The 24,140-nt window shown below is 49.3% G+C and overlaps 1 protein-coding gene across 1 annotated transcript in view; it reads left to right on the forward strand.

The window, feature by feature from the left end:
- Positions 1-14,171: 14,171 nt before the first annotated feature.
- The window catches only part of GPR50 (G protein-coupled receptor 50), a 45,487-nt gene continuing 35,518 nt past the window's right edge, over positions 14,172-24,140 (forward strand). Inside the window, exon 1 of the mRNA XM_064669785.1 lies at positions 14,172-14,433. Coding sequence (XP_064525855.1) covers positions 14,259-14,433 — 175 coding nt within the window. The 5' untranslated portion in view covers positions 14,172-14,258. The remainder of the gene's footprint in view (positions 14,434-24,140) is intronic.

The following is a 24,140-nucleotide window of genomic DNA, read 5'->3' on the forward strand; positions in this document are numbered from 1 at the left end:
GATAATCTGAATGCATCAGAAATGAGCTAGAGCTCAGACAAAGTAGAGGATTAGGAGTCTGAGATGGGCGAGCGGGTGGACATCTGGAAGCCTGCTGTTTAGCTCGTCTGCTGGGGTGGGTTGTGTCTTCAGTATATGGGTTATAGGCACCGAAAATGAACAGCAAACTGGGATCTCTGTGGATATATTCCAAAATAACAATTTCTGTTGTTATTTACGGAGGACCCCACCCTCCCCAGCAGACATGTGTGCGTTCAAGCTCCCCCTGTGACGCTGGAGGGACATGCTCCGATGGCACTGTTTGTAAGCACCACCTCTGCCTGCTGCTCTGAGGTTTTGGGGAGAAGCCTCCCACACTCCCGTGGCTGGTGTTACAGTGGATGCTCAGGCCCTGGGTTGCACAGTGCTCCCTGTGATTTTGGACAGGTGCCCAAACAGAGCCCCAACAGAAAAGCAACTGCTTGGGGGAGGAGGAGAGAAACCCAACTCGGGGCTTCTGAGCCCTTCCCGTGTGCAGACCCCAGTTCTCCCAAAGTTGAGCTTGCTGTTACAGCACGGGGCTGCTTCTGCCCCCACCAGCATCTGCTGTGGAGCATTGTCTGCCTGGGGTCAGCTTCCCCCGCCCCATCCCGCTCTCCCCTCCAGCCCCTTGTCCTGATCCCTGCGGGCAGGAGGATGTGACTCGGTCCTCAGAGTGTGGGTGGAACAGAGTTTTCTTCATTTGATGATGAAATAGGAGTTGAAAAATCCTTCTGCCTTTTTGAAAACACAGTGTTGGAGAAGGAATTACAAATATGTTGTGAACAGAAATAGCGGACTAGTGGTTTGTTTTGTTTTGTTTTTCCCCCAAAAAGTAATTTCTTTCTCAGCCTCTCGTTGTGTTCTCCCTTTCTGCTCCTCCATCTCCAGCACTTTGCTCATGTTTCCATCCCCTTTCTGGACAACCTGCCCTGGCAGCTTCAATTTTGGCCACAGCTGTAACGTCACTAAATGTGGCTGTACACAGCTGGAGCCTTGCAGTGCTCCCAGCAAATACCCACTGCTGCTGGAATAGTGTCCCACCTGCCCACAGGTGGGAAGCAGAAACATCACACTGAGCAAGCTGGCCCTGAGAGGTTCCTTGTTCAGGGGAGCAGTGCAATTCTCACCCTACCCCGTTTCTGGCAAAGCCAAAGCAAAGTGGCTTGAGGGGAAGATAAAGAGGGGACCTCCAGGCATGAATGCGTCACCCTGAGGCAGATGCAGGAGGTTGTGCTGCTTTGGGTCATGCTTGGGGTGATAAAAGCAGGGGGATTTTTAATTAAAAAGAATAATCAATACTGCAGAAGAGAGGCAAGTACCAGGGCAGTAGGGACCTGGGAAGGACTGGTTGAAGGACTGTGTCCATTGCTGCTGGACATGATGCCCCAGGGAATTAAAGCAGGACTGAGGAGTCAGCCTGAAGCAGACTCTTCTGTGTGGCAGCATCCACTGAAAGTGCTGACTCAGCAATACGTGCCTGTGTCATGTCAAAGCTGTGTAAAATTCAGGGAGAGAAGGAAAGCACCGATTCCATTTTTTTGTAGTTTGTGGGGGATGTTCTTGTTTTGCCTGTCAGCTACACACAAACTCATCTGTCCTGTGGTGCTCTGGGTACAGCACCGATGGGTGGCGGTTCCTGCTGAGCTGCCCTTTTTTATCACCTGTTTTTGGCAAAACTGCCTTGTTTTTATTTGGGAAGACCTTACTGGGGAGAAGAGCTGGGTCCTGGCAGGCACTGGCAGCATTTTTACTTGGCGCCTCTATGACCTACTGGGGCTGAAATGTGATGTCTTATGTTTTCTCCGTGTGAGCTTAGGGAGCCGCTGCTGAGGGCGACCTGCAGGTGCTGGGTGGTGTGTGGGTACACAGGTAAACCATCTCCTTTGTTGGGATCAGAACACTGAGGATCCTCCCTCTTGGTCTGTGTGGCTGCACCTTTTGTTTGGAGAGATGGAGGTCTGGAGGAGTGGTACAACACTGCTGCCATCACCTGTGGGCACCCTGGAAGCCAAACCTCTGGAAAGCTGGATTCAAAATCCTCCTTTTCATCCCAGGATGAGAGGAAGAGTATGTTTTACCTGAAAAGCAGGGCCAGAAAGGTGTGTCTGTGCTGTGGGGGGACTCCAGATTTTACACAGACTAAGTGCAGTTAAGCATCACGGTCCCAATTCTTCTGCCAGCAGCTCAATGCACTGGAATTGCTCCATGCCAGGGGCAGAGCCCAGGGGTTTTAGGAGCCTCATGGCAGGGACGGGGCACCCTGCAGCTCCCTGATACTCTTCTGGGCTGGCAAAGCCTTTGCTGTGAGGTGGAGGGTCCAGGTTTGGAGGAGGCAGCCCTGAGCCCCAGGTCAGTTCCCCAGCTTCGACGGGGGATGCTCCTGCAAACAGGAGCTGCTGGGAGTTCGCATCCCCCTCGGCCTCAGCCCCAAAGGAAGCCTAAAGCCTCGGTCAATAATAAGCTTATAAGACAGTAAATCTTGGTAATGAGAAAAACAGAAGACGGCATCTGCTCAACACAATGGTGCTGTGTATGGTCTGGTAAACAGCTATTGAAAGGAGTTGCCCGTTATCAGAAGGGTTGCAGCTGAACAGCCCAATTTCCCTGCAGGATCGGGGGGTTTCACTGCCCCCAGCCCTTTGGAGTGGCTGCTGGAATCCTGTTGGGGCTGAGCATGGGGAGAGGTGACCTGTTGCCCACAAGGCTGGGTATTTCCCGCAGGCACAGCAGCCCCTGCCATGAGACCAGAGGCAAGTTGTCATTGCCCTTGTTATGTGTGGAGCTGGAGGTGGGACCTTCACAGTGGTTGTCTTCTTCTTCTCCTGTGCCCATTCCAACACCTCCTTGCAATGGCTGAGAGATGTACATAACTTTGGAGGGTTGCAAATGGTTGGGGTAAAAATGGGCAACAGTTTCTTCTCTTGTCGTGTCTTTGGAGATGCCAAAGTGAGATGACGTGATGGGCAACAGGCACCTGGGCGTGAATGAGTTGTGCCGGGGGCAGCAAGAAAAGGAAGAGGCTGGATCACCTGAAATCCACTGGGATGAACCTGGTGCCCATGCGGTGGGAGCTGGCAGTGATCTTGCTCCTGCTCCAACTGTGTGAAGCCAGGTCTGCAAAATGGGGAGGAGGAGGAGGAGGAGGGGAGAGTTAAGGGGAAGGAATCTGCATATGGTGTGTAATGCATTTATGAATTGGGTCTTTAATAATTTACATTACCAGTTTAATACTTTGAATACAAATTATCTTGCCCATATGCTGTGCTGACAAACATAAAAATGGAGTAATCAAAGCTGTAATAGCACTACAGCAAAAAGACATAAAATGCCACTAGAAGGCTTAGGATAAATTATTGCATGCACACACTAGCTCTACGGCTCCCTGGTGCCAAAGGATGCATTGCAATTTCTTCCTTAGACTTTGCATTTGGGCTTGAGAACTGGTGCAGTACCAGGAGCACTGCTCAACATTCTGTAAGATGGGCAGCGTTTAACAAAGAAAAGGAAAGAAAAAAAGGCTCAGACTTGTTTGATAAACACCACAATTTAAATTCTTCTCCTGCATTACATGGGCTGCCAAGAAAATATAGCCCTCTTATTTGTAGGGAGCCCCCTTCTTCTTCCAGCAGGGTTATTTGCATGTATTATAAACTGCAGTACTGGCTTGCCATCTTCAGGCAGCTGCCACACACTGCACAGCATCTCTGTGCATCCTTGTCCATCCCTGTGCTAGTTGGAAGTGGTGGGTTCAGCCTGGGTCCACAAGGGATGCCTAAGCAAGGATGCACCAGGTGATCTAGGCAGTGGGCAGCATCAGTCCAGGAAAAACAAAAGTTTCAACTCATTCCTCTTCACAACTGTACCTGCTCCCTTGTGATGCCTGAGTTCTGAGGGGCTGGAGGAGGTGGGAGAGGATGAAACAGTCCTGGGCCTTTGGTCCTGCTTTTTGGCCATTCTTGGGCTGCAGTTTGGGTACAAGGAAACAGTATGGGTGGCCCTGAGAGCTCGTGGATGCTGCAGGTGACTTAGTGGTTTGTTTTTAACAGTCTTTTGGTGCATGTGTGCTGGTGTACCAGGCATCCCGAAGGGCATGGGGCTCTGCAGCAAAAGGAGCAGGTTTGCTGCTGAGCACAACAGCAAGTTGTGCTCACAGGGAATAGCTGCAGTTTGTAGATGTCAGTAGACCTTGTGTTGTACCTTGTGGCAGAGCCTCTGCTTTTAAATACCAGCCCATTCATTGGTGCCACATCTCAAACGCATCCCAGCTACAAGCAATCTTTCACAGAAAGAGCCATTTAAGGCTCACATTTGCATACACTGAATTTCTCAGCTATCAAGGTTACTCCATGCTGTAATCCATTCTGTGCTTCTAATACGATCAGTGAAAAATGAGGCTTCTTCCCAAATAAATCATCAGCGATGAAGGAAATGGTGGTTTTCCTTAAGGCCTGAGGTTCCTGCAGTAGCAATGTCTTTTCCAAAAGTCAGAGAAATCTGGGCAGGTTCCTTCTGTGCTGCCTAAGCTCACTGCCAGTCACCCAAGGACCCAAACCCTTTGTATATGAATGAGTTTTTCCTGCCTTTACCTCCCCCAGGATCTGCTGGTGTGTGTCTCCCTGGAATGTGATGCCAGCAGCTGGGATGTAGCACCCCCAAAGGCTTGGGTTGCCCCTCTTTGGCTCATCCATTAATCCATGCATTGGTACACACATACCTCTCTCTAATATACTGAGGGGAGAGGAATGGATGCCAGTGTTTGGAATCCTGTGTCCTGGTGAAGTGGTTTTGTTCAGGGCTGCAGGAAGAGAGAGCAAGCACCCTCCTCCTGCCCACCCTGCCTGTCCCTGTGCTCCACCTTGCTCAGCTTCTCATGTGCCCCAAAGCCTGGGTTTCCCTCTGAACAGGGCATTTTGAAGCAGTCTCATTCCATCCCCCTGGCTCTGGGGAGCAGTCATGTGGCACAGAAACCCTCTTATTGCAGCCAAAACCCTTGGTGCAGAGGGAGCATGAGCTTGTCCTGCCAGGGATGATGGGAGCTGCCTGGGTGGGCAAAGGTACCTGCATGGGCCAGAATGGGGAGGGACAGGTGGGCATCCAGCCCCTACTGGAAAAACTTTTCCCATTACCAGGTCTTCTGGAGAATAAGGCCCTCACTGATCCTTTTGCTCCACAAATAAATTGGATGGATCAAGACCACGATGAGAAATATCCCCATCCTCATCCAGAAGGGATTTTCAGCATAAAAGGCTTTATGTGACTCATAAACTCTAACATTTATTTCTGCACACGAGGTAAATATTTCCCTCTCTGAACGTCTAAGCAATGCAATTTTGTTTGAAGCCTCCATTTGTTTAAGTCTGGAGGTGACAATAATTCACCTGTTTTCCCTTCCTGTGTTCCCCCAAGCAATGGCATAAGCCAAAATAGAGCAAACTCAGCTCTGGCTGTTTGTCACTTGTCAGCTCCCTCCTTCAAATATGTTCAGATGAGCTTTGTCCTGGAGTTTACATTTGGGCACCTTCTGATCTCTAGCTGTTGGTAAATGGCCCTGCATTCTCCTGTTTAGAGGAAGAAAAACAGCACACCTGTATGCAGCCACTGCCAGGGCAGGCAGGAAAGAGAGACATAACTTAATCTAACTCCAGATAAATCACGATTTCACAGCAATCTGCCTGCCACAGGCAGTTGAGAGTCCCATCTCCTTGGCACCGTAACAACACTTGTCACTCAATGTCCCAAAGAGACCCGCTCATGGCCAGAGATCACAGATGACTGAGAAGATGCCTGCAGTTGTAAATGCCATCAATCTGGAGAGAAGAAACGCTCCTGGGAGCCAATGTCAGATGAGGATGTACGAAGTCAGTGCTTGTCTCTGCAGAGCATGGGATGTGCCCATGGGCCACACGGATCCCCAGCCTCACACTTCCCCAGGTCTGTTGCCACCTGAAGCTCCAACAGATCCAGGGAGGTAGAGTGCTGCCAGTCCTCTTCCCTGGGAGGGCTTGGGTCTCCAGCTTTCGGAAGCTGTAGCCCACTATGTAGCCCCCACACTCCTCTCAGGAGGTGGGACCAAAGTAGGGGGTAGCTGCTGAGGGGCACAGGTGTTGGGGGGTGGCCTTGAGGCACTGTCTGCTTTTGCTCTTTGAGGGAGATGAGAAAAGGATGTTCCCATTCCAGTGGTAGAGATGGCTTCTGGCTCCTCTGCCCCTGCTCTCCTGTTCCTACCCGGGACTCCCCTGTTCCCTCTGCAGCTCCCAATGCCTGTTCTCCAGGACATGTCCACATCCAAGCCTAAACTCAATGCTAACGTGCACAGCCTGTTTCTTTATCTGTCTGCCTCTTTTTTTCTTTTTTTCCTTTTTTTTTTAAAGAAAACTGAATCCAAGGCTGCCATGTAGTGATGATGATGACATTATTGTTAGTCATTATTTCTATTTCCATAGCTCCAAGAGGCGGAGAACAGAGTCCCACTAAGTTAAATGCAGCACATGCTGTAACAAAAAGACAGTTTGGGTGCCAAACAACTCACAATCTTCTTTTAAATGTAAGGAATGTAAAATTAAGATTACTATAGCAACATCTTGCCCACGTTGCACACAGATAGGATTTGTTGGTCTTTATATATATATGCGTGTGTGTATGTGTATATATATGTAATGTACATATACAAATCCTAAATATCTCTGGCAACTTTCCCTATAGTTGAATTTATATTTAATTTCAAGCTCTCTGTATCTCAGAGAGATAAGTTTGAATCCAGCTTTCCTTCAGCAGCCTTGCCTTTTCCTTCAGGCTACTTTGTGCACACTGCATGCCAGGCTCAAGTCCCCTCTGTCTGGGGAGAGCACTTGGCCCCTGGTTGGGAGCAGGGACAAGCCCTGACTGGAGCGGGGGTCATCCCATCTACTGGGGGTTTCATTTTAAGTGGGTACAACCCTGTTAAACCTTATAACTGACTTAATGTTAAAACTCCAAATTTGCTTTCTTCAGTAAGGTTTTAGGAGAGTAGGGTGAACCTGAGACATGCAAATCCCAAATTTTTCTTCCCATCTCTCTTCTTTCAAGTTACTAGTTCAACTTTAAATGAAATTTCCTATGAGTTATGAACTGCAGCTCTCATTTCTTCTCCATGACTGAATAAAACCTGTGCCCAGAAATGCCTGCGGGGAGGACAGAGCACACCCAGGAGCTGAGGGAAAGGCAGCAGGAGGACGGATGCTCTACAGCTTAGTGTCCCTTAAATTCTCCAGGAAAGCAGCAGAAATGCAAGCACAGTTTTCACCTTGTTGCAGAGGTAAGTGGAGTTACTGATAAAGGAGAATTTTAACACCTCCAGATCTAAGGAGCTGTCTTTGCTTACGAGTCTACAATCAGGGAGGAGGGGAAAACCAGGCACCAAACTGTGCTCAAGAGATCCGAAGGGTACTGCTTTCTGCCAAAGAAAGACACATCGGAGGGATACCCACTTCTCCTGAGGAGCAGGAGGAACTTGCGGCTCGTTTGTAGCAGCTTTGAGGAGCTGTGCAGTCGAACGTGCACAGTTGGAGGGCTGGTGGATTTGCTGTTTTGAGACCAGACTGTAATGGAGATCTGAGAACCAAAACTGAAAACGTCTGCTGGCAGGTCTGGATGGAGAAGCTGGAAAGCAGCCTGGAGTTGCCAGCTGCAGATTTCTGGTGTCTCTGACTTAGCAGAATTAAATACAAGGAAATAAATCACAGGCAGCTCTGCCTGCGGGGTCTAGAAGGAAAGCAAAGTGGCTGGGGTGAGGCAGGTGAGCAATCCCACTTCCCAGCGTGTCTGTGGGCACTGCAGAAGCAGAAGAGTGAAGAAGGGATCTGCATGGCACAGAGGGGCCAGCTTTCAAGGCCCACCCAGGCAAACACAATGGGTTTCTTCAGACAGAACTGCTCTATGAGCAGGAATCAATACCCTTCTGCAGAGCCTGCAAAAATGCTGACGGGTGTAAGTGTGCAGAGCTGATGCCGAGTAGGAGGTTTCTGGATGGAGCTATTGAAGAGCAGGGCAGGACAGAGCAAGCGTGAGTGATGCTTCACACAAATGCTGGGTGCTGGTGTGGATCTTACAGTGGCAGCAGAAGGCACAGGGGCAGCTGAAGATTGGATCAGGCAATGGGGAGTGGGTTGAAGACCAGTGGAAATTCTTGAGCAATCACATGTTATAGGGCAGAGCAAAGTGATCGTTGTAAGATGGGCACTCAGCTGTTTGCTGCAGGAAAGTTGTCCCCAAGGGGTGCGGAGTTTCCCATCTGGGGGCTGCACATTGCTGATACGTACCAAAGTGGCAGCCTGAGGAAAGGGAATCTCTTCACTGGGGAAAAAACTTTGGCTTTGGAGTCAACTGGCTGCAGCCCCTCTGTTAACTCTGCCACGCTGACGCTGTGGGTGGCTGCACTTCCATAGGGGCAGGTGGGTACCACACGTCCTCCTTGGCTTCATGGCACTGCTGTGCCAGCCATCATCCCCATCCCCTCTCCACTTTTTATTTCTCTTGACCCCCGTGTTCCCATCAGCCAGTTTTAAGCAAGCCTGCCACCAAGACCATAATCGGTTCCCATGTCCTCCTATTTATGCTCTCACCCAGCAATTTGCGCAGAGCTGTCGAGCTCTCTACTCATAATTGACAGGGGAAAGCAATCTGCTTCACAAGAGGAAACATCTCCACTGGCTGCTGGATCTGAGCAGGCTATTTCCCATAATGAGGATGAAGTAAAACAGGATCTCACTAACAGCCGCGGATGTAGCTGAGCCCTCATTACTGCAGGCGCAGAGGTGCTGTTTGGGACATAATTAAGAGCTTGATATTTGGAGTGCAGTGTGTCGCACTGTCCTTCCCATGCTGCTGCCTCATAGCAAGGCAGTTAGAGCCAAGTGCTCCTCAAGTTTGCTCGAGTCACAGCTCCCACAGTCCAGGCTGCAGGAGGGGCTGCTTGGGGAAAAGGGAAAGCTCTTTTCTTTCTTAAGACAGTTGTTTCTCTCCTTGCAGAGGGTGACTGTGGCAAATTTCAGCCTTAGCACTGGAAAGCAGCTGCCAATGGCAATGGCTTGCACTGTCCCCAGCTGGAAAAGCAGCTTGAACTTGGTGTAGGCAGAATGTTTGCAAGTGGGTGTGCATCTGGGTGAACTGCAGTGCAAATAGGGGATGGGAAGGGCAGGAATGTGGAGGGGAGAGTCCCCAGAGCACCTCAGCAGTTTCTGTCTCACACTGTTCCCGCCTGACAAGGCAAGGTGCCTGAGCCATGCTGAATGTCTGAGGTGCTGCACAAACTTTTGGGGGTGTTGAAGATAAGAGCAACCACCTCTGCTTGGACACTATCCATGGAGAGGAGAGCTTTCCCTCCAGGCTCTCAGGAAGGTAGCCAATCTTATTTCCTAGAGGCCCAAACCCCACCAGCTGGATCATTTCCATATCTTTCCTTCAGCGGGACTGTCACCTGGGCAGAGTCCTCTGCTACCACTGGGCTGAACATCCTCCCTTGGCAACCTGCACAACAACCAGGCTGCCTTTGCTGGGAGCAGGCCCTCTGATTTGGGATTTTTTTGGGGCAGGATTTAGTAAAATCATTGAAAAACCCCACGTTTTGTCCTAGCACCTTGAGACCTGTAGCAAGACCTGTTCCAACCTGGCCCAGCACAGGATGCTGCCTGACACAGCTGGTGGTGAGAGCTGCCCCGATGCCCAGCACGTGTGTGCCCAGGGACACGGAGCTGGGTTCAAGCCACTGATGGCGCTGCAGAGAAGAGCTGGAGTTTCTGCGCACGCATCGGAAGGGCTGGAGTTATTTGCTAGCAGTGACTGTACAAATCCCATGAATAATTCAGCTCTGCCATACAAATCATCCCACCAGTAAAAGCCTTTTCAGAAAGCACGACTTGATTGCAACAAACTTTGACCCAAATGTGCTGCAGCCGACAGCCCCGTATGACAGGTTTTAAACTTTTGCCGTCACTTCCTTCTGAGAGGCAGAGTGAATCTAGGTCACCCTCCCTTGCTTGTTTGTAATGAGGCTAATTCTGATTTCATTCATGTTGCATCCTCGAGTTTGAGATGGGGGGAAAAAAATGGGAGATTTGAAAAGGCAAGTCAGCCTCAAAGTCATTCTTCCTAAATCCCATCTCGGAGCAAAGGAAGTGGTTTGATGTTGCGTCCCAAGGCAACATTGATGGTGTCATTTAATATTCAGGGTATAAAAGGAATACAAAGTTTTTCTTCTTTCCCTTTTTATTTAGATTGCAGTGTTAAGCAGTTGAGCTGAATGAACAGGCCTGTGTCCGCAGCTTTTTGAGCGATTAACAAAAAGGCCTATTCTGGGTGAGTGAGCTGTGAGCTCTGCGTGAGGCTGCTGCTCCAGGGACAAAGAGGGGAAGTGGCTGAACACGAGGTTATTAGTTTGTCTGGAGTTTCCAGGCAAGCACGACGGCACAAATAGAGCCGCTTGTTTGTTGATCTGTTCTGCGAAGGCAGCTCGGGGCAAGCTACTGTACTCATCTGTTTATTGCTGAAGCAGCCAGTGCTGTTTTTCCCAAGACTGGGATTCTCCTACGCCATGCGCAGGACAGCTGTGTTGCCTCTGCAGTAAACAGCTGCACAGTCCAAATGGACAAGAAAAAGTTTGGGAGAGAGGAACTACCGCTGTATGTGTTTGGCTAGAGAGCTGCAGGTGGATAATGGTGATTCCCTCACTGATAATGGTTTGGAAACAACTCTGCTTCCCAGACACATGCTGGATTTAAGGACAGAATTGAGTTACTTGCTCTGGGGAAACCACTAACCTGCCCCGTGATCCTGGTGGTCCCTGTGCTCCTAGTGCCTGCTTTTGCAGGGAGGGAGTTACAGATCAAAGACACCTTGCCTGCACCCTGCCTGCAACTAAGTCAGCATGGAAGTTCAGGGGGAGGTTTCCTGGTGCCCTGATTTTCTGTCTTTCTGCTTTATTTTCATGTCTCTCCCTTCCTTTGAAGTGGGACAGCAAGGCACCTTTGAATGAGCTCATGTTGGAATTCTGGATTTTCCATCCTGGTATTCCTTATCCAGTGCTAACCTACCTGTTCTAGGGAATGCCCAGGGGGCCTCTAATTATTTTGGTAAGCATGAGGAGTTCCCCAGGTCCGGCTAAAGGGAATGGGTATGTCACTGTCACTTATCAGGCTCAGTCAAAATAGCAAGACAAATTGGCCTTAAATATGCCAAATTCTGTAGAGTAGTATTTGTGGAGAACAGCCATTGTCTTTGTATATTTGACAAAAGTTAATTGTCTCTGTGACAAAATCAGTGTAGTAGTCAGCCTCTCCCTGTATAGGAGGAGAAAAAAAATCCTTCATTTATAAGCGATTCATTAAGTAGCATTAAAGCTGTCTCTGAAGACAAAATAATCTTTTTAAAGAGGACTCATGGTAGCGAGAAGGAAGATTAATGCCTCAGCTATTTTTCAATTATGTAAGCTTTCATTTATTACAGTATACCTGGATTAACTCTTACTAAGCTGTGTGCCCTGGTAGGTAGGTTTGGGAAGGGGGGGTGTTTTGTGCCCCTGGACACGAGGCAGGGGCACAGAGAGAGGGATGAACAATTCTCTGCACATAGCTGCTGTGATGGGTGTGAGTGGCACAGCAGGAGTGATGCCCCTCTCAGCCTCACCATTACCAAAGCTGTGACATTTTTGCACAAGGAGTGTGCATTTATCGTGCTTCAATATTTTACAGTGATTACATTCTACTTGATCTTCCTGTTTGCATACAGGTACACACCCTCCCCAGTGTAGTTTGGGTACTGAAGAGCTCCAGTTTCTGACTCTAATTCAGTTGCCTTCTCCTGTGATCATGTTCATGATCCTTGCACAAGCAAATGAGCCTAAATTCTTCTAACACACTGGGGATACTCTTATTTCAGTATGATTTATGTCAGCGGTTTCCAGTAAAGTGTAATTAAAAAGGTCTTATTGATACCTCTACCTTCATTTTTTTCCCTTGCCACTGCCTCCTAGAGTCTTGTCTTAATTGAAGCAGTGAGGAGACCATTTAGCAGGAAGGTGGGAGGAAACAGCCTCAATATCATTCATCTAAATCACTCTAGTTGCTCACTACATCTATCAAAATTTCTTCTAAGTGTCTTACGAGAGATTAGTTGCTGCAACTGTGCAGATGCACACGTGCCTGGTAGAGCTCTGCAGGCCTTCCCATCCAGGGCACCCACACCAAGGTGTGGAAGAAGGCTGCTTTTTGCAGGTATAAATTATGCACCAAAATAAGTTGGGCAGCTTTGGTGCTCTTGCCGACACACCTGTATATAAAGTTCAGGTCCTCTGAAGTCACGTCCCAGCTCTCCACAGCCGAAAACCACCCGAGAGCATCTTAAAAGTGGTGCAAAAGCTGTCAGGGAAGAGCAGAGTGAAAGTAAAAGGTGCTGAAAGGATCTGTCGATATGAGCTGACCCTGCTTCTGTACCACAGGTAGGTCCTGAACACAGAGCAGCTGAAAGTCTGTGAACAAAATTATTTGGTTTATGCAAAACCTGCAAAACTATGCAGAATTCAGTGCAGAGTCAAAAGGAAGCCCAAAGAAGCTCAACTTCAAGCCAAAATGCTCTTTTACAATTTGAGAATTCAGGACTTTGATCATTACCTTTAAAAACTCCATTTTTGTTTCAAAACTGAGTGGTCTCCAGCCATGGGGAAAAGGGAAAGAGACATTAAGGCAGCTTGTCTCATCAAAGGTCTAAGTGCAGATGCGGGGCTGGCTCTGAACCCGCACCACCAGGCTGGGAGAGACCCTGTTTGCTGCTGTTTTCGGCTGTGCTGTGCTGCTGCTTGTACTCTGCCGGCGGGGAATGAGCCATCAAAGCGTTCGCTTTCAGCTTTGTTATTGATTCACTCGACCGGGCAGTTGTAAAACCCCCATGACGGGTTGTGACACAGGCTTAATGTTTGCTTGGGCACTTTGACCTGCACGCAGAGGGGTGGCTTTGGGCCGAAGCCAGAGGAGGTGGCAATGGGCAGCCCCAGCGCCCCTGCCCTCTGTCCTGCCCCCACCCGGGCTCAGCACAGCGTCCTGGCTGATGCTGAGCAGCCCTGCTATGGAGTCAGTCTGAGAGAGTTGGAGTTGTTCAGCCTGGAAAAGAAAAGGTTCCAGGGACACCGTACAGCATCTTCCAGTACCTAAAGGGCTACAAAAGAGCTGGAAGAGAAGTTGTAGATGCTCCATCCCTGGGAGTGTTCAAGGCCAGGTTGGATGGGGCTCTGAGCAACCTGGTCTTAGTGGAAGGTGTCCCTGCTCACAGCTGGGGGATTGGAACTGTATGATCTTGAAGGTCCGTCCCAATCCAAACCATTCTACAGTTCCATATTATCCATAAAATTTATGTTCTGATTTTGTTTTCTAAACAAAGCTGAGAGTTCATGTGGTTGCAGTATTGCGGCCACAGTCTGACCACAGAGGCTTGGTCTCTTCTCGCTCATGCTGGTGTGGAATGAAACACAGACTGTGCCGGGAAGCCCCAGCCGCGGGTCTGGGCTGCGGGAATCCCAGCTGCGTGCTGTTTTCCTGCGGCTGAGAAGCGTGCCAGGGCGCCGGCTCGAGTTTAAATTGTTGCTGAGGCTTCCGCATCGCACACATTGCAACCGGTAAAAGGTATTACACCGAAAGCGAATGGTATATTATTCCGTGGCGTAAGTGGTTGAAAAAAGTCCCTGTGGGGATGGGTTTGCCTCGGGGGTGGCTGGCTGGGAGCGGAGCCGCGGGGCAGCGGGAAACACAGGCAGAGGGAAATACAGGCAGAGGGAATCCTTCAGCTACTCGGAAAACGTCCGAGGGCTGGAGCGTCCCGGCAGCAGCGCAGGCTGGAGGCGCTCCCGGCCGGCCGGGAGGGTGAGTGGCGGGCGGGCGGGCAGGGGCTGCGGGGCCGGTGGCACCGAGTGGCCGTCGGCGAGTCCCCCCCGGGGGTGCGGGGGTCCCCCCGCCCCGGGCCCGCCCGGCGCTGCCCGGCGCGGCCGCGCGGTGGCGCCATCGGCCCGGGAGCGGCGCGGAGCCCCCGCGCACCGCGAGCCCCCGCCCCGGGCAGGGCGGCGGCGCCGCGGGGAGGGGGCGGCGGGAGCGCCCCGGGACGGGCCCGCGCGGGGCCTGGGGTGCGCTCCTCCCCGCGCCGCCCCGGCGGGGAGCGCTGCCGTCGGGGCGGGAGGAGGAGGAGGGGCCCCGGCGGCGGCGGCGCGGGCAGAGGCGCGCATGGAGCGGCCGGGGAGCAACGGGAGCTGCCCGGGCTGCCGGCTGGAGGGGGGCCCGGCGGCGGGGGCCGCCACGGGCCTGGCGGCCGTGCTTATCTTCACCATCGTGGTGGACGTGCTGGGCAACGCGCTGGTCATCCTGTCCGTGCTGCGGAACAAGAAGCTCCGCAACGCCGGTGAGCGCGGGGCGGGCGCGGGGGGCGGCGGCGGGCGGAGCGGAGCGGCCCCGCACCGCGCCCCGGGCTCCGCTGCTCCGGCCCCGCACGGCCCCGCGGCCCGCTGGTGGCGGGGCAGGAGCCCGCGGGGGGCGGCGGGGGCAGGACCGCAGCCCCGCAGCGGAGCCGTGAGGGCATCTCCGCTTGGGACCCCCGGGTCCGAGCTGCCCCGGCCGACGGGTCCGAGCTGCCGGGGAGCCGGAGCAGCGCCCGCCCGTCTGTTCTCTCCGGTGAGCGGGCTGCCGTCGGGTTCCCGGCTCGCTCTCTGTCCGTCCCGTCCCGCTGCTGCTGTCCTCCGACTTTTCGAAACTTCTGTCCCCCAGAGGCAGCTGCACGTGGAGGAGCCCGAACTCAGGTAAAACCCACGTCCCTCCACCCGACCCGCGCTGGGAGGAGCGGGGCAGAGGCGCAGGTGAGAACTCCGAGTGCCGTGTCAGGCGCGGAGGAAGAGTGCTCGGGTTTTTGAGACGAGTCCATTACAACGCTGAACACTTGCTTTTGTGTTCCAGTCTTGCAAATGTTTTAGTATTTTCATCGTAAAGCTGCGATGCTGAAAGCAGAGTAAGATTTTGCATGATTTTTTCCATGGGTAATTTAGAAGTCTGCTTTGAAGCCTTACGTATTAACCTCCCTAATGAATTAATCCAGGAAAACTGTGCAGTGGATACTATTAAACGTTTTTAAGAAGGCTCTATTGTTTGAGGGTGTAAATTTTTTTTCCTTCAAAGTCTTGTTATTTTAACAAAGAAATAGTACTGGATATCAGTTTTAGCAAAGAAGTAATATTGGATGTAAGTTGCCCTGTAAGGAGTTTCAAGTAGTGTGTTGCTTAAACTGTGCTGTAGCATATGTTTTGCTGAGGAGTACACTGCTGTCTGCTTTTATAGAGAAAGACATAAAATGACCTTCAGTTTTATAGCTTGTAAAGTGGTTTTAATGAAATATCTCCAGTGTTCACGATGTGTTGTAAGCATTTTGAGACGCTGATCTCTGTCTCTCTCAGTCCTCCCTGACTATGGAGTAACTCAACAGAGTTCTGTAAAAGTACCTGATGGGTAAGGCTGACGGGGCAATTTCTCCCCAGTGCCTTTAATATTTGATTGATTCATTAATGATAGGTAGTACAGAAATGGCCATTGGCTTGAGCAGGTGCTGGATGTAGGGACCTTGAACAGTGAGTTGCTCTTTAACTGGTACACAAAATGCTGCCCGTAGTACCCACAGTACATAGACATGCTGTACTGGGTTTATGAGAAATTTAGTATGGTTGGAAAAGGTATTTGCTGTTCCCTTCAGCTTTGCTTTAAAATGTGGGTGTTGCAAGCTTGTGATCAGTGGTTCTGGGAAAGAAAAAGAGACACCCTTCCCTTCTCCCAAGGTAACTAGTGGTTAATGTTATCTGGCTGGTTGGGAAGCAAGCAGATTTGAGTCTATTAACTGCTTTTATTACCTTCAAGTTGTTAATCACTTGAATGCATTTCATGTTTGAAGACTGCCTCTGCTGTGAGTTGAGTTAAAGTTCTTGTGGAAGTGAAAAAGAGCAACTTTCTCTTGAAGTGGTCATGGAGATATTTTCCAAATCTTAATCCTTGTCAGTAGCTTGTTGTCTGCTCTCCATACAAGCTATCGGGGTGTATGAGTAAAGCTAACACAAGTTGCTCACCTTCCTGATCCGAGGGAAGGTGGCTCTTGTTGCACACAAAACTTGAGTGTCACTAGTGGGGAATTCAGTGTGACAGGCTTTGAAGCAGTGGTAAGTGTCAGGAGACCTATCCTGCTTTATTCACCTGAGTTCATTTCTGCTTCTCCTTCAATCACAGCCTAAACTGGGAATGCCTGTGCCCAATCACTAAGGGTTCAACAGCAGAAGGGTGACATGGTCAGGTGGATGGTGATGGTCTGAAGTTCAGTAAGATGAAATGTCTGACCAGTGTCTAACTGTTGTCTTTTTGCTGAGAAGATCATGTGTGTTTAGGTTGTTCAGACAATACTGCTTCTCTCCATGTTGGGAAAAAAGCAGTCTGTCAGCCTTCTTGGACCCAGGACAAAAAGTCAGGGATCTCAGCTCAGTTCATGCTCCTCCTGACATGTGAACAGCCACGTGAATGAGAGGGGCTCAGTTGGAGCCCAGCAGCCAGTTTGAAGTCCGTTGGACAAAGAGTTTATCTGCTCATGTGCAAACATACCCTAAGCCAGTTCAATAAATGAAAAGGGCACCTGTGATGGCTGTGTCAGCTCTTGCCAAATCCTGGAAGCGCCAAGCTTCGTTCCCTCCATTTCTGGAGCAAGCCCATGCAAGGTTGTCCAGCTGGACCTAAAACTGCATTGGCAGGATAAGCTGTGTTCAGGCTGGGATGTGTAACTGGCACTGCTTCAGTAGCCGTGGTGGGTGATCACTCTTGTGGGGATGGGGTTTTTGGTCCTTTCCCCTGGACTTCCCTGCAGTACTTGTCACATTTCGGCACCTCTGCTCTGCACGCAGCTGCAACGGGCAGAGTACGAGTGTGTCTGTAGGGCAGGGTCTCATATCAGCAGTTGCCTGGAGCTGAATGAGGAGAAGGAGGTGGGCGGTGCTTGTGGGCAGAGGAAATCGGGATTCACTGAAAGCCACAGGCTTCCTCTGTGATGGGCAGTTCGCGTTCAGTCAGTCTTGGTGGAGAACTGCTGGCGTTAAAGTTTCCTACGTTCAGCTACCCGGACACTTGTAGCTGTTTGTGTGGTCAGAGAGGTTCAATCAGAACTGCAGGCTTTGGTCTGTATGTTCACAGTGCAGGACAATTTTGTGATTGAGGGTGAAGGGCGTGGGAAATAACTCTGCTCCTCTGGCAGGAGAGATGTCTGTCTGTCTTTATGGGAGAGGTGAACTTCTATGGCAATTGAAAACTCTGACAAACCTGACCACCCTGATATCCCTGCACTGGGGGAGTTGGGAAGCAAAAGAACTCCCCTGTAAAACTTACCAAGAGAAATCACATTACTCCACTTTCCATGTGGGAAGGTGTAAGGTGTGTTGATGTGTCCGGTGTTGTTACTGGAAGGTGCTCAGAGCGCTGAGCACAGATTAGGACCCAAGTGGGAAATAATATGAGTGAGCCATGTATTATGTGGCATGTGCAGGATCAGGACCAGCCAAAGACTGCTGGCATGGTTGAGTTTACAGCTTTCCATTTCTGCCTCTGGCTAGCTTTTCAAGTGTGAAAATCAGCACTAAAACCAGCCAATGTTTTTCAATGAGTTAGCCTGCTCCCTGGGCAGAGGCTCTGCAATACTCTTCTCTAGCTCTTCTGAACTCACTGCAAACTTAGGCACACAGCCCAAACATGCATTCCCTGGAAACCCACATCTCCCAGCAGTGCTGCCTGGAGCTTTGTGTGCAGAGAGCAATTTCTGCTGCCTCACGGGCCCTTTTCCCTCTTGGGAACGTCATCTCTTGGGGGATCCAAAACCTCTGTGGGGGCAGGCAGTGCAGGTATAACTCTAACGAGGTCACTGGGCTCAACTGGCTTTTAAATCCTCTGGATATACACTATACACTGCTGTTTGCACAGTGCGGGGGATTTTGTTCTTGGGCTGTCACACCAGCCAAAGTCAAGCGTCACACAGAAGTCTGCGTGTATTATGTCAACACAGTTACCTTTGTCAGCCAAATGCAAACTCTCAGAAGAAATACTAGATCTGTTTGACAAGCCCTCCAGCCAGAAAACTGTGTTGACTAACAGGAGTTGTGTTTCCACCCCCTGATTGCTGGCTGCTCCCTGCCCTGCCGGGAGCATGGGCAGGGTGACCAGCCTGCACTTCCCGGGTCAGCCGTTTGCCCTCTGGAAATACTGGCGCAGTGCTAAGTTTTTGTTTGCTTGAGCGGGGCTTTTTATTTATTATTCCAAGACCTCTGGAACTTCCTGGCTGGCCTGGGACATGTTTCTGGTGTTTTGTTTTTGTTTTTTTTTTTTTTTCTTTTAAGTCAGTGTTGGGAATTTGGTGAGCTCCTTCATATGCTCTGAGTGCAAGTTTTCTAGCTACAGATGTGAAGGATGGTTAGCAGATGGTGTTGGGTATCTTCCCAACTGACTTTTCGGAGAATTTTGCTTCTATAGCTGAGATTTAAGTCATCCTTATTTACAAAGATAAAAAGTATTGCTTATATTTCCACTATCTTGTATATCAGGATACTTTCACTTTTTTAGCATCAAGCCTATTGTATTGATAAATGGTTGCTTTTTTCCTGATGTACCTATTGCCAGTAGTTATTTTGGTATCTTTTAGCTTTCTTTATTAAATGCGTTGATTTCTAGCTCTAATTTTATAGTGAGTTCTCAATTTGTTACATATTTATTTTTAAAATTTGTGTCTTGTCTTAAAAAATTCTTATTTTAAACCACATAAACATTTTTTTTAAACATAGTATTGCTGGTTTTGGTGCGAAGGAGGGCTCTACTAAGGCATCTTTAAACATTTCCCAATAAGGATTGTCACAGTTACTTATATTTAGGTGTTTTCTCTCAGTTATTTTTGTTTGATTGTTTCTAGTTTTGGGAAACTGACCTTTTAGAGATGTTGTGTTGGACCATGTTCTGTTTCCTTATCTCAAATGCAGTTGAGAGCTCTGATTGGTTTTCTTTCAGCTACTGCAGGATTTCCTTGTCCTAGAAAGCTATCTATATGTAGGTGTGTTGAGATTTATTTTTTTTTTTAGCACCACAAACCCTCCAGCATCTGCCACAAGCCTGAAATTACATCTCTTCTTGCTGTAGATTGTGGGTAGATGCTTCAGGAGCTGCTCATCTGTTCTGCTGATTCATTTGTCTACAGCAAACTCCCACCAGTGCTGCTGATGTACCCAGCCTCTGGCCCTCTGAAGTGTGGGGGACCCTGCCCAGGTGGCTGGGCTTTCGGGGGGGCTCTGCTGAGGGAAATGTGCTGTTTATTGATTAAATAGTTTGAAGGTTGCAGGGACTCCGGGGTCTTCCCTTCCCCACTCGCTGTGTCCTCTAGTGTGGGAGGGGGACACCTGGCGTGCCCCCAACTGGGATGGGCACCTGTGACATCCAACGGATGAGCTGCTGACAAATGGTCCCACTGGTTCTTCTCTGCTGTTGGTGGGGGATAATCCATGTCAATGTTCTCTTTTAGCTTCGTTGTTGACTCACCCAGCTGGTCGGTGATGAATTTGCCATATCAAGCTGACTGTCAGTGCTGCTCCCTGTGCCACCAACCATGGGAATGGTGCCTGCAGCATTAGGGCTGCTCTGGAGAAGCCTGGCTGGGGCTGGGGCTTGGCATGGTGATGGCATGGGCTGTGAGGTTGGTGCAGAGAAGTTGTTGGAAGTGGTCTGTTGTGGGGGGTGTACCTGAGTGGGCTCTGGGAGTGGCAGAGCAGGAGTGCAGTTGGGGATGTGTTGATCCCTCCCTGCATCCCTCTGCTGCAGCCCCCTGTCCCCATGGCAGGCAGGTGCTGGAGTGGGGCCACTGGCTGCAGGAGGTGGGAGAAGCAGGAGTGGCAGTAGGATGAAACCTTTGACAAAATCAATTTGGATTAGGGTGAAGAGTGAACTTCAAGCATAATAGCAGTGCAAAGTGGGGAACAGTCTTGATCTGTCTTTTTCTAGAAGGTAACTTGCATAGTGAGACACAGGCATGTCCACAGCTTGGTCCATGTCAGAGCTGTCCAAGAGGTCCATGTCCAAGCTGATGTGGAGAGGTCTCCAACAGCATCACCTTCAGCTGTTCCAGCTTTGGTGAGAGTTCAGGTTGGGTTCCCACCCAGGGCCTGGCACATCCCTCCTTCCAGCAATGCTGCACTGGGTTTCTCCTGGGCTGTGGGAGCAGCGTGGAGGAGGCTCAGAGCCACCATCCTGCTCAGAGTGGCATTTGTGGCCCTGTTCTCTGCTGCTCCCATGCTGTGCTCCGGGAGCTCTGGAGGAAGCGGCAGCTCCCTCAGGCATGAGCAGCTCCTAAGTTGCTTTGGAGTGCAGTAGCTTCAGAAGTATTTCTAAATTGGTCCTTCATGCAGCTCCATAGGGGTTCCCAAGGGAATTCCATCCCCTCAACTCTGTGAGGTCAAAGCCATCGATATTTGGGTTTGCTTTTTTTTTTTTTCTTTTCTATTTTTGTTTTTCAGGGAAAAAAACCCCTTCATGTAGTTGCAAGTATTTTAGGAGTGTTGGATCTCAGGAGCCCCTTTATGAAAGTTTGTGTAACTTCCAGCAGATATCTCTGCTCTCCCTACTCCCAGGCATTGGTTTTCAGGACAACCCCAGTTTGGAGCAGGACTTGAACACAGCATTGTAACTTGTGGGGGTGTGGCTGGGGAGTGGAGTTGAAGCACTGTTAGTCACTCAGTAAGTCAGCAGTACTCAGCATGCACTTCAGGTGTACCAGTGGTTTAAGAGCCAGATGGTATGTGGTCAAGTGAGTGATTATATGATAAATACATGGTTTGAGAGGAATGAATCAGGTTTCCACTAGAAACAGTAATTCTGGCATTTCTGAACTGAGGAATATTTGTCTTTGCAGTGTTTAATAAAAATTCTATTACACACATAGGTCTCTATAAAGTTACTCACAAATTAGTTGAAACAAAAATCCTATAATTAGTCAGATTTTCGTCTTGTATCATGTAAAATAATACCCAGCCTACCCAGGAAGGCCACCCTATGGACCTTCGAACAAGAGAGCAAGCCAGGTTCAGCCCAGTGCTGAGCTCCTGTTCTCCCTTTCTCAATCCTTTCAAGCCCATTGCCCTTCCCTGTCTCTAGCAAAGGTTCTTCTTTTTCTCTTTTCAGCCCCAAAGGACATTGCTGCCCCAGGACTTGATGTTCCTGGAATTTTTGGAGAGCCAAGTAGTTAATGGTAAATAATTAATTACCTTGCAGACAGTCCTTCAACATGAGCTGGAACGTGTTTTGGGAAGGGAGAAGGTGGGCATACGGGCCCAAAGTAACTGTTCCCTGTGATTAATTAAAAGGCTCAGAAGTATCATCTGATAGCCTATAAATAAAATAGAAATTAATTTAGGGATGAGGTTTGTATGCTTTTTTTTTTATTATTTTGTTTGCATTTTGTTGTTTGCATTTTGTTTGCTTTTCCCTCTCTGCTGAAATACCCCTGCCCAGCCTTTTTAGGGGTTTACATCTGCCCTCACAATGCATTTGTCAGCACTTGGTTTTGGGGCCTCTGTGGGCCAGCAGAGAGTCCCTGGCTCAGAGGAGAACAGGGTCACAGCAGCCTTGGCAGGAGGGATCCAGGCTTGCCTCTCTGCTGGTGAGGGAAGAACTGATGAGAGCTGTGTTTTTAGGCATGCTGATGGAGGAGGGAAGGTTTGGGGATGTCAGGGAAGGCATGTGAGGTTCCCACTCCTTTCCCTGAGGGAACAGTGGGACAGGGATGGCAGTGTGATGGCACTTCCCTTGTGCTGCTGTCGGTTTTTCTTGGCTGGTTCCTAGGAAAATGGATTATACCACATTCAAAATATTCACTACTGGATTTAATAATATTGCAAAAATAACTTACATACAAAAGTGTATTTCTTTCAGAACCTTATGGTATTCCATGGAAATGCGTTCTGTTTATCTACCGGCGTTGCCAAGCATGTACTCCAAAGCCAGTGTTCATGCAAGTCATCGCTCTTTTAAACAGAATACAAGAACAATAGCCTGTGTCATTAGCTTGGCCCCATGCTGTCTGAGGACAGTGGCTGTGTGTTGTATCATTCCCTACCTGCAGCTTTTCACTGAAGTTGTCTGGGTCATATCTTTGTGTTGGCATCGCCAGAGAGGCGCCCTGGGGAGCAGAGCCAGGGCTGAGTGGCTGGGAAGCCTCCTTTCACCACTACACCTTTGCCAGCTTAGTTTGTTTTTCAGCCTTTGCACCTATAGAGACTGTTCTTCAGTCTCTGCATGTCAAGGGCCTTCCTCCTCATCCTTTCTTTGGAGATGCTCTGGAAGTTTCTGGATACTGCCTCAGTTGAGGAGTAGCTGGGAAGGTGGTGAAGGTCTCTCAACACTGTCTTGATGTCTTCTCTGCAGAGCTGAGTGAGCCAGCCCAAATAAAAGCAAACCCCAGTCCCTGGGATTGATTCCCCAGCTGAGTGACATAGCCCAGCCTTACAGCACCCCTAGGACAGGCCTGTGGCTTCTCTGCGTTGTCGGGGAGGAGGAGGTCAGAGCTGAAATTCAGGAAGAGTTTGGCTAGTGGTGCCACCAGGATGTGGCATAAGGAACATTAACTTTACCTCAAGTGTAGTAAACACTCTTTCCAGTTCCTGGTACAAAGATTAAAAGCAAGGCATGGAAACAAAAATAACCCTGGAAGAGTCTTCCAGTAGCATTTGGAAGAGTCTGGAGCTGGCAAGGTTAATATTTCTGCTTTCCTCTCAAGTTTCCCTCTCATCTCCACTCTTCTGACTCTTGGTGGAGGGCAGATCATGCTCTCACGATCAGTATCTGTTAATATCTGACTGAAAGTATCTGTCTCTTTTGAGGTTTGCACTGTTAGCTTATTTACAAATGGCCAGTATGATCTCAGCAGCTCAATAAACAGCAGGGGCAAAGATCATAGAATCACAGAATAGTTTAGGTTGAAATGGACCTTTAAAGGTCATCTGGTCTAACCTCTCTGCACTGAGCAGGGATGTCCTCAACTAGATAAAGTTGTTCAGAGACCTGTCCAACCTGACCTTGAATGTTTCCAGGGATGGGGCATCTATCACCTCTCTGGGCAACCACTTTTGGTGTTTCACCATCCTCATTGTAAAATACTTTTTCCTAGTATTTAATCTAAATCTACCCTCTTTTAGTTTAAAACCATTACCCCTTGTCCTGGTGCAACAGCCCCTGCTAAAAAGTCTATCCCCATCTTTCTTGTAGACCCCTTTAGGTACTGGAAGGTGATCTAAGGTCTCCCTGGAGCCTTCCCTTCTCCAGGCAGAACAACCCCAACTCTCTTAATCTTTCCTCCATAGGAGGGGTGTTCCAAGATGAAGATGATTTAAAGAGTTAGCTGTCCTCTGCTTTCCATCACTAGTTCTTTCTATTTTCTTTCCAACCTTTCCAAAAATATTGGCACCATCTCTGGGGTTTTCAATGCTGTGCTCCACAGGGAGAAATTAGGCTTGAATGAGGTATACTGGTCCCTTTTGTGTAAAAGTAGATGTTATCAAGGCAGAGATTATATCTTGGCTTTTCCAAGGGAAGACTAGAAATGGTAAAAACCTCTTCTACCGTACCTAAGATGTGAGCATTAAGTCAGTGGTGAGCTCTGCCTTTATGTCTTATGTCTTAAACAATCTTTTTATTAATCAAAACTGATTAGGCAAAATTATTTGGACTAAGTTGAAAGCTTGCTGACAAAAGTCTTTAGAGTCAGTGTAGCTGATAGGCACTGAAACAGTCAGATATTGCAGTATGGATTGCAAGCTCTGCCTCTCTCATGCTCGTCTGTAGGGAAGGCAGAACTGTGAGACAAAAAACACAGGTGTGACCTGTGCCAGCTGTGCCCTTGCACAGCACCCTGTGTTTTAAGGATTCAACAAACCCAACCTGTTGGAAGGTGCCCTTCTCAGATCACTTCTCGCCCAGGTTAGGAGTGGACTGAACATCTAGGCATAGGTAGTGCTCTTCTGGTCCTTAAGGGGTAGAATGAGAGAGTGGTTTTGTTTGGAAGGGACCTTA

This window comes from Pseudopipra pipra, chromosome 13 (assembly GCF_036250125.1).
Source record: "Pseudopipra pipra isolate bDixPip1 chromosome 13, bDixPip1.hap1, whole genome shotgun sequence".
Classification (NCBI taxonomy): Eukaryota; Metazoa; Chordata; class Aves; order Passeriformes; family Pipridae; genus Pseudopipra; species Pseudopipra pipra.